Source organism: Stegodyphus dumicola, chromosome 5 (genome assembly GCF_044657685.1).
Source record: "Stegodyphus dumicola isolate Sdum_Otavi_A_Nest chromosome 5, ASM4465768v1".
NCBI lineage: Eukaryota > Metazoa > Arthropoda > Arachnida > Araneae > Eresidae > Stegodyphus > Stegodyphus dumicola.
Genome location: NC_140772.1, coordinates 39,624,057 through 39,636,654, shown reverse-complemented (window position 1 = coordinate 39,636,654; position 12,598 = coordinate 39,624,057). Strand labels below are relative to the sequence as shown.

The 12,598-nt window shown below is 31.1% G+C and overlaps 1 protein-coding gene across 3 annotated transcripts in view; it reads right to left on the bottom strand.

The window, feature by feature from the left end:
- The window catches only part of LOC118202576 (intraflagellar transport protein 74 homolog), a 102,481-nt gene that overhangs the window by 9,881 nt on the left and 80,002 nt on the right, over nt 1–12,598 (bottom strand). For all 3 annotated transcript variants that reach the window (XM_085816595.1, XM_085816596.1, XM_035374745.2), the window contains exons 5-7: nt 10,319–10,444; nt 4,061–4,398; nt 236–323 (exon numbers count right to left, since the gene is read on the bottom strand). In XM_085816595.1, the coding sequence (XP_085672721.1) occupies nt 236–323; nt 4,061–4,398; nt 10,319–10,444 (552 nt within the window). The remainder of the gene's footprint in view (nt 1–235; nt 324–4,060; nt 4,399–10,318; nt 10,445–12,598) is intronic.

Genomic DNA, 12,598 nt, shown 5'->3' with positions numbered 1-12,598 from the left:
TTAATAGTGTAATTCCAAATATAAATGGAAAACAAAACTTTTTTATTTAATACTTTTTAAAATAAAGAAAACCCATTCATTTTATTAAAAGTGGGATTTTAGACAAAAGAATTTTGTAAAATTTGGCTCAATAATTTACCTCAAATCCAAGAATGCATTCTTTAGAAAACAGCTGCACTAATAATTAGTATGTGCATAGTTTAAATAAGTAAAAATTGCATTCACCCAAACATACCTTTGTTAAGTCCAAAGCAAGCTTCTTTTGTTCATTACTGAGTGCCATAACAGTCATTCTTGACTTTTCCATTTCTCCTTCTTTAAATCTGTTGTAATAATTATTTTATTGTTATGCATATTAATAAATTTTACTATTATTTATTTTTAAAAATTGAGAATTTTGAAATTAACTAAACAGATATTGCTTGTACTATTGAACACTACTTCTAATCCTATCAAAAGATACATTTTCAGTGCAACTTTTAATAAAACCTGAGCATCAAAAAAAATAAAAATATCCTGGCAGCAAATAAAAATACATACCCCCTCCCCTCATGCATCAAGCCTTCAGCTATACCAACCATGAACCTTCTTGCAGTCCTGTTGCATCTGTTGCAACAGGAATCTTGCAAATCTGTTGCATCTATCCCAATATATAAGACTTCTAATTGTTGTACAAATATAGTGTATACAAAGGCTCTATGACCTATTCAAGATATATCAAAAACGAAGTCCAACATTAAGAATCCGTGTAAATTTAAAAAATTATTTTGCAGTATTAGTTTCGATAGATTTTTATCTAACTATCGAAGTCAAAAATTATAGAAACTAGTACTGCAAAAAATTGTTTTTAATTTATGCTGATTCTTAATGTTGGACTTTGTTTTTGATTGTTATTCACAGTGATATTTAAACTAAATTATTCAAGAAATATTTAACTTTGCAATCGTTTTTAAACATCTTATTTAGAGTCTGTCAGAAAAAAAAAAAGTGTCAACACACCTTTAATAGATGATATCTGGGGCTATTTGATGATATCTGGGGGTATTTTGAATTGTATTCAGTGATGATAGCAGTGTGCAATGGTTTCTCTTAACCCGCGAGAACGCGCATTGGGTCTTACGGGCCCAAGCAAATATTCAGTGGGTTGAGAAACCTCTCCCCTTTCATGAAAATGGTTGAGTCTATCAGTACCTGCTTCCAAGGTCATCCCCTTTTTAGTGTAGAAGGTCATATTTCCTGAAGCCGTCTTTAGCTAGGAACTGAACCTATGGGCCTGAAAGACCCCATGCGCGTTCTTGCATTCGTGTTTTTTTTAATAACGCTTGTATAAGAATTTAAAACATGCATTGTTATTTAAGCTATAAAGATGAAATGAAACGCCTTCAAACATTACTTGCCAAAGTATCAACAGATGAAGAATCAATAAATGGAGATGATGATGAAGAAAGTATTGCTGAAGAGCAATTTAGTACTCATGAAACTTCATCAGAAGAAGAATTTGATTCAGATAATGTAATAGATGCATCCAGTTTAGGCGAATTTTATACTGGAAAAGATGGAATTACAAAATGGAATTAAAAAAAGCCAAAACAAAATATAAAAACACTTTCACATAATATTATCACTAAATTACTTGGAAATGTTGGTGATGCCAGAACTGTATCGCCCCCTACAGACTCTTGGTTACTACTGTTCGATAATATCATATTAGAGCGCACTGTTGATTGCACGAACATTTATATGGAAAAGATTGTGGATAATTTTCAAATACCGTGACTGCAAAAACACTAATTTAATCGAAATAAAAGTCTTTATCAGTCTTCTTTACCTTTGTGGAGTACCTAAATCTTCCCACGTTAATGTGAAAGATATTTGGGCCACTGATGGCACAGGATTGGAAATTTTCTACCGGACTATGTCTTATAAGAGATTTTTATTTCTGTTATGTTGTCTAAGATTCGATGATTTTAAAGATCGTATGAAGAGGAAAGAACTTGATAAACTTGCTCCTGTAAGATGTGTTTGATTTATTTGTAAATAACTGTTACGAAGTTATACAAGCTTAGTGAGTATGTCACGATCAATGAAAAATTAGAACCTTTTAGAGGCAGATGTCCTTTCAGGCAATATATTCCCAGTAAGCCTGCAAAGTACGGAATTAAAATGTTTGCTCTAGTTGATTCACAGACCTTTCATATCTGGAATTAAAAAAAATATGCAAGGATGCAACCTGAAGATCCCTACAAACTGGAAACAGTGCGGACAAAGTTGTTATGAGACTTGTCGCACCTATTTTTAACACGGGAAGAAACCTCACTGTTGATAACTGGTATATGAGTGTTGGTCAGGCTAAAGACTTTCTAGGTAAAAAAATTACTCTTGTTGGAACAATAAGAAAAAAATAAAAGAGAAATACCAAAGGAATTCACTTGCTCCAGAAAACGAGAATTCCACTCAATGCTCTTTGGATTTCAGAAATATATGATTTTAGTGCCATATACTCCCAAAAAGAATAAATGTGTGCTTTAATTATCAACTATGCATAATGATGATGCTATAGATCCTTCATCTGCTGATGCCAAAAAAAACCTGAAATTATTACTTTTTATAACCTGACGAAAGGTGCAGTGGATGTAGTAGATGAAATGTCGGCATTATATTCTACATCTAGAATTACCATTTCTGGTCGTTTTTTTTAGTATGTTAAATACAGCTGCTATCAATGCTCGCATCCTGTTATTGTCAACCGATAAACCTGAAGAAAAGTACCATAAAAGGAGACTCTTTTTGAAGGATCTTGCGTTAGAACTCCTAAAGAAGCACAATGAAAACAGAAGAATCCAACCTAATATTTCCAGGAGTTTGCAAATGGAATTAAACAGAACACAGCCTGAAAAAGTTGAGGACTCTCCTTGTAAAAAATTAAAAGCTGCTGCAAGGAAAAGATGCCATTTATGTCCCGCTGTGAAGGACAGAAAATCTAAAACATCATGCACAAAATGTGGAAAAATGTTTGTGGTGAGCATAGGATCATTAATTTAGTTACCTTCTTCAACTATTCAATTATCTTACCTTATTCTGTTATCTTATTCAACATTATATGTGATACATTAAGATTTAACAAGATTTTTCTAGGTATTAATTCATAGTTTTCAACTATATAACTTCTCTTGATTTTTATGAATCGTGGTATAAAATATATATTACTGGTTCAATAATAAGTCACACGAATTAAAGAAAAGTGCGCACGGACCTATTGGACCCAACACGCGTTCTCATGTTACTATTAGGACACGCGTGCTACCAAGTTAAAAGTAACAGCACTTTTTAAGCGTTATTACTTACATAATAATAAAAATAAACATGTGACATAAGGCAGTGAATTAAAATACTTGGTGCATGGTTGTCATTTGAGGAGGTTGACATTTTAAAATGTTATTTCAAATCTGAGGATACTGCTGAAGTGCAACATAAATGGAGATATGAATTTGCACATTTTTGTTATAAATTTGACTCATGTGGGATGGTTTGCAATGTGCACATGGGAAGACCCAACAGACCTTGCACAGCAACAAGTTCAGCTATAGTGATGGAAAAGTTTTCAATTTCACCACAAAAATCTGCCATGTAGTATGCATGTGGAATAGGAATTAACAGCAGAAAGTACAGTTCACCAGGAGCAGAATTTGCAAGGATGCTAGATATGATAAGATGAGTTTCCACCACATTCAACTGATTTATGGGGATAGATATGAGATGTCATATATTGCAGAAAACTAGCTATATTTGTAGACCTATTGGAGAAATTTAAAAGGTATGACCATGGTCGACGTAGCATGAGTAATGGTTTGCTGGTGTACTGTAGTCTATAAAAGTCTGGCAGATGCAGTTAATGATACAAAAATTAATTTAGTATGAATAGAACATACAGAATTTTCATTTGTTAACATGTGTATACACTTTTATGATGGACTCTGTATATATGGATGCTTAAAATCCAAAACAGGTGAATTTTAAAAATTAAAATCAATCCAGTAACTGTTAGGAAATTATTACTTACTGCAAATCATCTTTAAGCATAGCAAGCTCTTGTGGAGTTGGTATATGTTGAAAATGACCAAGATTGCGACTAAGTTTTTCAAGCAATGAGACAATGGTGGCTTCCAATTGGCCTTTTTTCTCCATTCCAGAACTTTGATTTTCATCAAACGTAGCAAGGAAACTATCCATAGTTTCTTCACGTTTCTTGAGTTCTCGGTATTTACTGAGTCTTTCACCTTGGTGATCTTCCATTTCTAAATCAAGCTGCTCAAGTTCATTTTTTGCTCGAGTAATTTGTTCTCTGATTTCTGCAGTCTGCCTTTCAATACTAGTTATCTCTGTATTATGTTCCTTCACCTGAAAATTTAGAAGATTAGTATTCCAGCAGATCACTAAAGCATTAACAGAGCTATAACCCAAAAGAAAACAAAAGATGCCTATTTACAGAAACCAGTTTATCACAACTCTTGTTGGAAAAATTCATAGTTGCATTGGAGAGTTATTAGGTTCTTTTGAAGCAGAAATCATGAAAAATGAGCAATCCCTTCGATGAATCGAACCTGAACCTCTCGAATATGTGCCAAGTGTGCTACCGCTACATCATGAAGGCATGCAGAAAGGTTGGAGAAAATATCTTATAAGTGTGGTTTCTTCATCTACCTTAAAAGTCTGGCTAAAATTTCTTGCTGCTATTTGATAAGGATCATTTGCTACTTTTTATGAAAACAGAAAAAGACATGAAAATAATAATAATAATAATAATAATAATAATCTATCAAAATGCATAAAATAAGTTATACATTGTGGCCACAAAAGCACTTATGCACCCTTAATTTTCACAACCATTGGTCATAGACATATACTTTCAATTACAAAAATGCTTTCCAGGATGAAATATTCATGTGCTGGCATTTTTAAATTAAAAAAAAAATTCAATTTTATTACAATTATAAAATTTAACATATTATATGATCACTGGTCTTTATAGCCATGTTTGGGAAATTTTTACAGTCATAATCTCTACTATTATGTAATGAAGAATCTGTATATTATGTTCCTCAGACTGGAAAAATGGTGGCACTTAGAGCTATTGAATTTTGTCCACAAAACACATAGTTCTTCACCAAACATGTGTACCTTGAAGCCTGAATTTTGAATTTTTATTTATTTATCTCATATATGTATGAATTTAATGAATGTTTGATCAATAAACTCAACTATTTAAAAGTGAAGATTGGCAATACTGCCCCAAATAAGATATTTTTAACTCTATCATGCCAGACTGTTGCCATTTGGCATAATATAAGATATTTATCTTTTAATTTTAATCAACAAACTTGGCTATTTAGAAGCACTATGTTACCACTGTCCAAAATAAAATACACTGGTGAAATAAATTAAGAGAATTTGCATATTTTATTGAATTGCATGAAAAGAACTGAACTGAAGGAAAACCCACTGCTTCTAGATGAAAATGCAAATCTTGTACAGCAAATATGTAAGCGTACACGTGTGTGTAGGCGGAGACAGCAGAAAACAGGCTTTATAAGCGCGTGGAGGATAAGACGAATTGCGTTCTCTAGCACACCTTGGCAAATTTCTTGGTGTTATCTTGCAGCAATCGGTTAAATTCACATCGGAACAGTAAAAATGAGTAATCGCCAATGTTTAGATGATGGAATGAGGTGGCGAATTGCCGGGAGGCTAGAGTCAGACCAATCGCAAGTCTATATGTACAGAGAGTTAATTTAACGTCCAGCGTCGTATATAACCTATGGAAACAGTTCCAGGATACTGGATCCATCAAGACAAAGCCTGGGCAAGGTCATCCAAGAGCTACAACGGTCAGAGAAGATCACTATTTGTCCATTTTAGCAAGGCATAATAGAAGGGCTACAGATTCTCAGCTCTCTCGGGACCTGTATGCAGCCACAAGAGCCCATGTAACAAGAGTGACTGTTTCCAAAACTGAATGAGAGAGGGTTGTTTGCCAGAAGACCGGCTGTTTGCGTCCCATTCACGTCTACGGACAGGAGAGTCCAATTAGCATGGTGCAGGCAGCACAGTGATTAGAGTACGGAGCAATGGGTGACTGTTCTGTTCATTGATGAGTCCTGTTTTAGCCTAATCACCGATTCTTGTTGTATTTTCATATAGAGAGAGCCAGGGACCTGCTACCTACCCTCCAATGTCTGCAAAATCAACAATTATGGCGGTGTAATAGTCTGGGCAGGCATCATGTTGGATGGCTCTCCACATCTTTGACAGAGGTTCTCTGAATAGAGGTATAGGGATGAGGTCTTGGAGTCCTATGTTCGCCTTTTCCGGGGTGCAGTGGGCCCGAGTTCATCTTACAGGACAATAATGCGAGTCCCCATAGAGCTCTTCTGGCCTACGAATATCTCGAGAGTGAGGATATTCGCAGGATGGATTGGCCAGCTGGGTCTCCAGACCTCAACCCTATAGAGCATGTCTCGGACGCTCTGTAGAAGGAAATTGCAACTTGCAACCCCCAGCATTGCTGAATGAGTGGGACCAATTGCCATAGGCACTGTTAAAAACTGCCTTATTTCCAGTATGATATCATGCTGAGAGGTTTGCATGGCTGCAAGAGGGAACCCATACCCCCTATTAATCCATTTCTTTTGTGTTTTCTGCAACCACTGTTTCAGACTTTCAGACTCCCATGAGTGTTACACACGAACATGTGTGTCTATTATAACTATTGAATGTTTATTTTATTTGCATTATATGCTATATTATTTATTTGCATTATATATATTAATTTATAATGCATATATTTATTTGCATTATATATATTAATGCTATGTTCACACTAAATTTTATTAAAATCTGTCCAGTAGTTCTGGAGATCGTAGATCGAATATGAAAATTCTCTTAATTTATTTCACCAGTGTATTTCTGTCTTCCATAGGCCAGCATGCTGTTGTTTAGTAAACCATTGGTTAATTCAGATTTAATCTGTTTGTTATTGATTAACTAATCAAGAGATTTAAAAGCAATAAATGTAGTTCTTAAGAATATTTTTTCTTTTTTTAATTTGATTCATTTAAATAAAAGAACATTTAAATCACAAGATATCTGATTAGACATATTACATATTTTTATGAAATGACATTAGTTGGATTCATTAAAATTATATATTTTTTCTTTTTTTATAATTATTATTTTAGGCAGCTAACAATACAAATTATGTTGAAAAGTAAAACACAAAAAATTTCACTTCCATACAACACAAATTTACCGAGCCATTTAATTTTTAAATTTAGGACTTTTGATATTACTTTTTATTTGCCTTGAGGGGCTGGTTAATTCACAAATTAAAATAATTTAAGATTGATTTTCCTCTTTTAATGTCATTCTTCTGTGAATACTGTATAATATTCTTTAATTTACAATTTTATTACAGCTGGTAAAGCCGAAAAGAATATTCATTCACACAAGTAATTTATAAATTTTCAGATGCTAACATTATTATTCTCCTGAAATTTTATTGCTTTAGAATTATAATATAATGATCATTAGAATTATAATATAATGATCATACAAAACATTCATTAAATTAGAAACACTTTTCAGATTAAATTTATCTAAATAATATTACAAGTAGGCTTCTACTGGTGTTCCCTAGAATATGAATTATATAGGATTTTGTGAATAAAACCTCTTTTATGAAAGCATTTACATTCATTAATACTTTTCATAACATTTGCACAGGAATGCTTGTCATTTATCTAACATCAAAAAGTTTTTATAAAATATTTTAATTTTAGTTACATACAAATATAAGTATCTGACTTGTCAATTTGTATACAGCCTCTTAATTTCATCTCAAATCTTAAAATTAAATATCTTGATTAATTTTTGTCATACAGAAATCATACTTATTGTACTTTATTTTTGAAATGATATCAAATTTTCCTAAATATAATTATAGGGACTGAAAGAAAAAAATAAGATTTTGGAACTTTTATAAAATTGATTAAAAAAGTTTAAATGCAAAACATGAATATTTGCATCACTTAAAACACTTTTAGATACTTGTTTAGTATCCTGTCAACCATATACATTGGTAGAAATCCTGCCAAAGTCACAAGAATTGCTCAGATGGAATTCTGAGCCACACTTCAACCTGTAACTCTTACAGTAAAACATCTGTCAGTCTTCCTGTACAGCCCATTGGATAGCCACTGCTGCAAAAGCATTCAACCCACTTCATTTTTCCACTTTGTAAAAATGTGTTCATTTATTTTCTACTACTTGTATTTTGTTTGGCACTTCAATTTTAGCAGAAGCTCTTTGTAGAATGCTATGAGTAGAAACTTCCTGCAGGTGATGGTTCCAGTCTATTACTGTTTTGATGACCATGTTAAATTTTTCTTTTACCTCTTTAAGAGATGTTAATCTTCTAAACTAACTGTAAATAAACCAGACTACAGGCACAAATGTGGTTTTAGAGTGCTTGAAGATACCTCTTTTCCCCCAAAATGCAAGAAAGAAATATAGCAATAACAGGTGATGGTTTCAGTCTATTACTGTTTTGTTGACCATGTCCAACTCTTCTTTCACCCCTTTAACAGATGTTAATTTTCTAAACTAACTGTGAATAAACCAGACTGCAGGTACAAATGTGGTTTTACAGTGCTTGAAAATACCCCCCCCTTTTTTTTCCAAAATACAAGTAAGAAATATAGTAATAACAGTTAATTTACAACCTCGGTTTATAAAAACAAAAGGTGACTCATCAAGAATCAATTGGGTCTACATCAAATGAAAATGCAGATATTATGAGTTTGTTGTAATGTCATGCTTAACCATAATTGGTGCTAAATTAAAATGCTTGGCAACAGTTTCACAGTCAATGGGAAACTAAGTAAATACCCAATTTTATAACTGGAAATATACATTAAAGATTAATGCTTGTGTAAATTTAATGTAAAGATTTTTGTGAATGTGGTATATATGGTACAGCAGTTAAGAGAGAGACAGTAATTTTTATTTTTAGTTGACAGTAAAAAGATACAAAATATGAATGCCCTTTTCACTTTTCCAGTAATTAAGAACAGTAAAAGATTGCAATATCAAATTTGAATATAAAATAACTTCACACAAACAGAACACCAAACATAAGATTTTGTTTTCTTTTAATTTGAGGGAAAGAAAAATTTCCAAAAATTAAATTAACAACCGAAAAAAAGAAACAGGGGCAATAACAATACTATTTCAGAGATCCTATGAGTTGGATATACTTATATGGATTTGAGATACCAGGTTGGATAAATATATAATTCCTTCAGGATTCTATTTACAAAACTGGAGGCCTGGGGAAAAAATATTACAAAGGCAAGGTCAGTTTTAGACTTGATGAGACCCCTAAGCTATTTGAGATATGGAGCCCTTTGTGCAATGGATATGGGAAATTTTTTTAATATGGGATATGGTACATTTTTTGGGAGGCCCCAAGAAAATGGAAGCCCTAAGCTGCAGCTTTTGTAGCTTATTAGCTTATACACAAACACAGTACTACTACTCATTCTTATTTTTTCAATATGTTAGATGTCAGTGATAAAAATTATATTTCATGCAATTTTTATCACTGACCAAGTATGCTTCACACAAAGTACATTTTGTGAAATAGCTTCACAATTCAACATTTTTCATTCAAGTTATTTAAATAAAATGTGCATCTCATAGTTTTGTACTTTTATTTTCATGGTGACTATTCAGTATATATTGTATAGAATTTGCATTTTATATTTACATATTTTAAACAAGAGTTTTATTTTCCCCACCACCCCTAAAAGAAATTGGAAAAAAAAAAAAAAAAAAAGAGAAGAGCCTAATGAATTCTTATTGATTTTATTGTAAACCTTAATTAAATTATAGAAATTTGACTAAATATAATTAAATGGTCTGTTTAACAACTTACATTATTGATTATATTGACATCCTTTGCAAAAATTTGCAAATAAGCTAAGCACAAAAAAATTATGTGACATAAAACCAAGATTCCTTTTCAAATAATTAATTATACAGTGATATTATTTCTCATTAATCATCTTATAAACAAAAGCAATCAAAAGTAGAATAATGATGGACTATAGAATTTATCAGGCAATAAGTTAAGTTTGTTTCCCACTTGAATTTTAATGATACTAATAAGAAAAATATAAACATACCTATTTGAATTAATCTTTAAATTGAGAAAAATCTATCATAAGATTTATGCTATATTAACAGAAGAAAGTATACTAACCTGTTGCACTAAATTTTCTCTTTCCTCTGCAGGTGTACCTTTAGTTTTCTCTTCTAAAATTAGGGCATCTCGTTTCTCTTCAACTTCTCTGAGTTTATTATAAAGATTAGAAGCTTCTAGTTTTATCTATTAAATTGTGAAAAAGATGATGAATTATGATAAGAATGTAGCAAATTAGAGATATACATATAATAGTGATTTGAATATTAAGAATTATAACAATTAAAACATTATGATAACACATTACTTTGCAAAATTTAAAAGTAAATCCAGTAAAAATATTTATGCAATCAAACTTTGGCAGTAAATTGCTGTTAACATATATTAAAATGTGATATATTAAATGGAGTTACTTCTAAAACAGAGTTAAAAGAAATTGTAGTTTAACACTTTCTTGTTAAAATTATTTTAGAGAAGAAGATAAATATTTTATTTATGTGCACACCATTTCTGTTTAATTTTAAAATAGCTTTGATTTGATTTTGGCTATGCAAACTAATTTTAAAAGGTTTCCAAAACTAGAATTCTTCTAACTTTTGCTCATCTAAACCATTAGGTTAATAAATGCTTTCAATTAGTCAAAGTTCAACAGCTGAATTTCTTTAATTTGATTTATCTTAGTAATGTTTAAAGATGGTCTTAGTAGATGGCAACAAAATCAACTTCTGTTCAGGATGGCTGTCCATAAATATTGCTTCTGCTCGAATTTCTCTTTAATGTTTAAGTATTATTTTCCCTTATATAATCATTTTTATAAATTTTATATGTTCAGTAGTAAAAAAATTCATACACAATTCAATAAAACATTAAAAATGTAAAAAATATAAGGAAATTTAATTAGTTTTCCACCAAATTAGATTCACAGTTTAAATAAAAAGAAAAAAATCATCAAAATCCTGAAATCTCACATGTTTACAGCTCTAAGTTTATTTCTAAAATTATCCGATTTGTAACATTAGCTAAAACAACAAAAAATAAGACTATCTGTGCCCCCAAAAGTAATGAACTTTCAAGAAGAGACGATGTTTTTAAAATGTGAACTAGATATCATTCTTTAAAATGTAATTGCTTGAAACTGCTTAGGATACATTGGAAAGAAATAGAATGATCAAATTCAGGTTCTGGCATTGTTTAGTAACACATCAAAGCTATCAGGTGAATAGCTTTCAGGAACTCAATGGTTTTACTATAAAAGAAAATAACTGCAGAATACAAGTAACTTAGCAAACATAATTCCCACTTAAATAACAGCACAAAAAACACAGTAAGTTACATAGATAAGTTTTACTTTGAAAAGTAAGTGATTTGATGGTATTCCATATATATTATTATAAAATACCACAAAAACAATTTATAAATTGTTTCTGACTCAGTGTAAATACACGTTTTATAAATCAATAAAACATCTTCAGATATTCGAAGCTTTGTTTAAAAAAAAAAAACTGACTATTAAAAAAATAATAAAGTATTCCTCACAGACATATATATAAAGAAACTACTTTTCATCAGTGTAAATGTAAAACCTTCCATTACATGAACAAGCCTCTTAAACTCCAGTTTCATGTTTTTTCACTTGCTTTACTCACTTTTAGTGATGTTTCGCATTTTTAGTTAAAGTTTGCACAAGAAACCATGATTTACTGACTATGTAACACACTTCCTTATGTTAATATTCTTATCTTAAATACATATCCCATGGGAGATACAGGAATTATAGATTCTTCCAAAAATATTTTAAGGATAACTATTGCATAACTTATTAGCACTTACTGGATTCTTTCTAACTTTGTTAAATTTGTTTTTGTGAAAGCTTAGCAGATTTGTGTAAATAGCAGATAAAACATTTTATTTACTGATACTATCTGAACTGAAATGTGCACGAACCTTACTTCAGTGGTGCAAACAAATCAATTTCATGGTTGCAACAATATGTTTTATGTATGCAACATTATATTTTTTACAGCAAAATAACCAATATGTAATATAATGTGTAGATTCAAGTTCATTCTTGACAACTGCATATAATTAAAAAATAAATTTTCTGCAATGTAATAAAGAACTTTTCATTAAACAAACATGCATATTGAACTCCAAGTTATGGTCTTTCTTCTTAATTTATTATTCCAATGATACTTTGGAAAGATATTTCCTTAACATTCATGTAAATCTTTTTAAAAATATACATATATGTGATGTACCAGCTTTTGTCCGGAATAAATAGATTAGTGAAGAATCATAGATGTAGTCGTAGCTTAAATTATCAGACAATAAGTTTAAAAA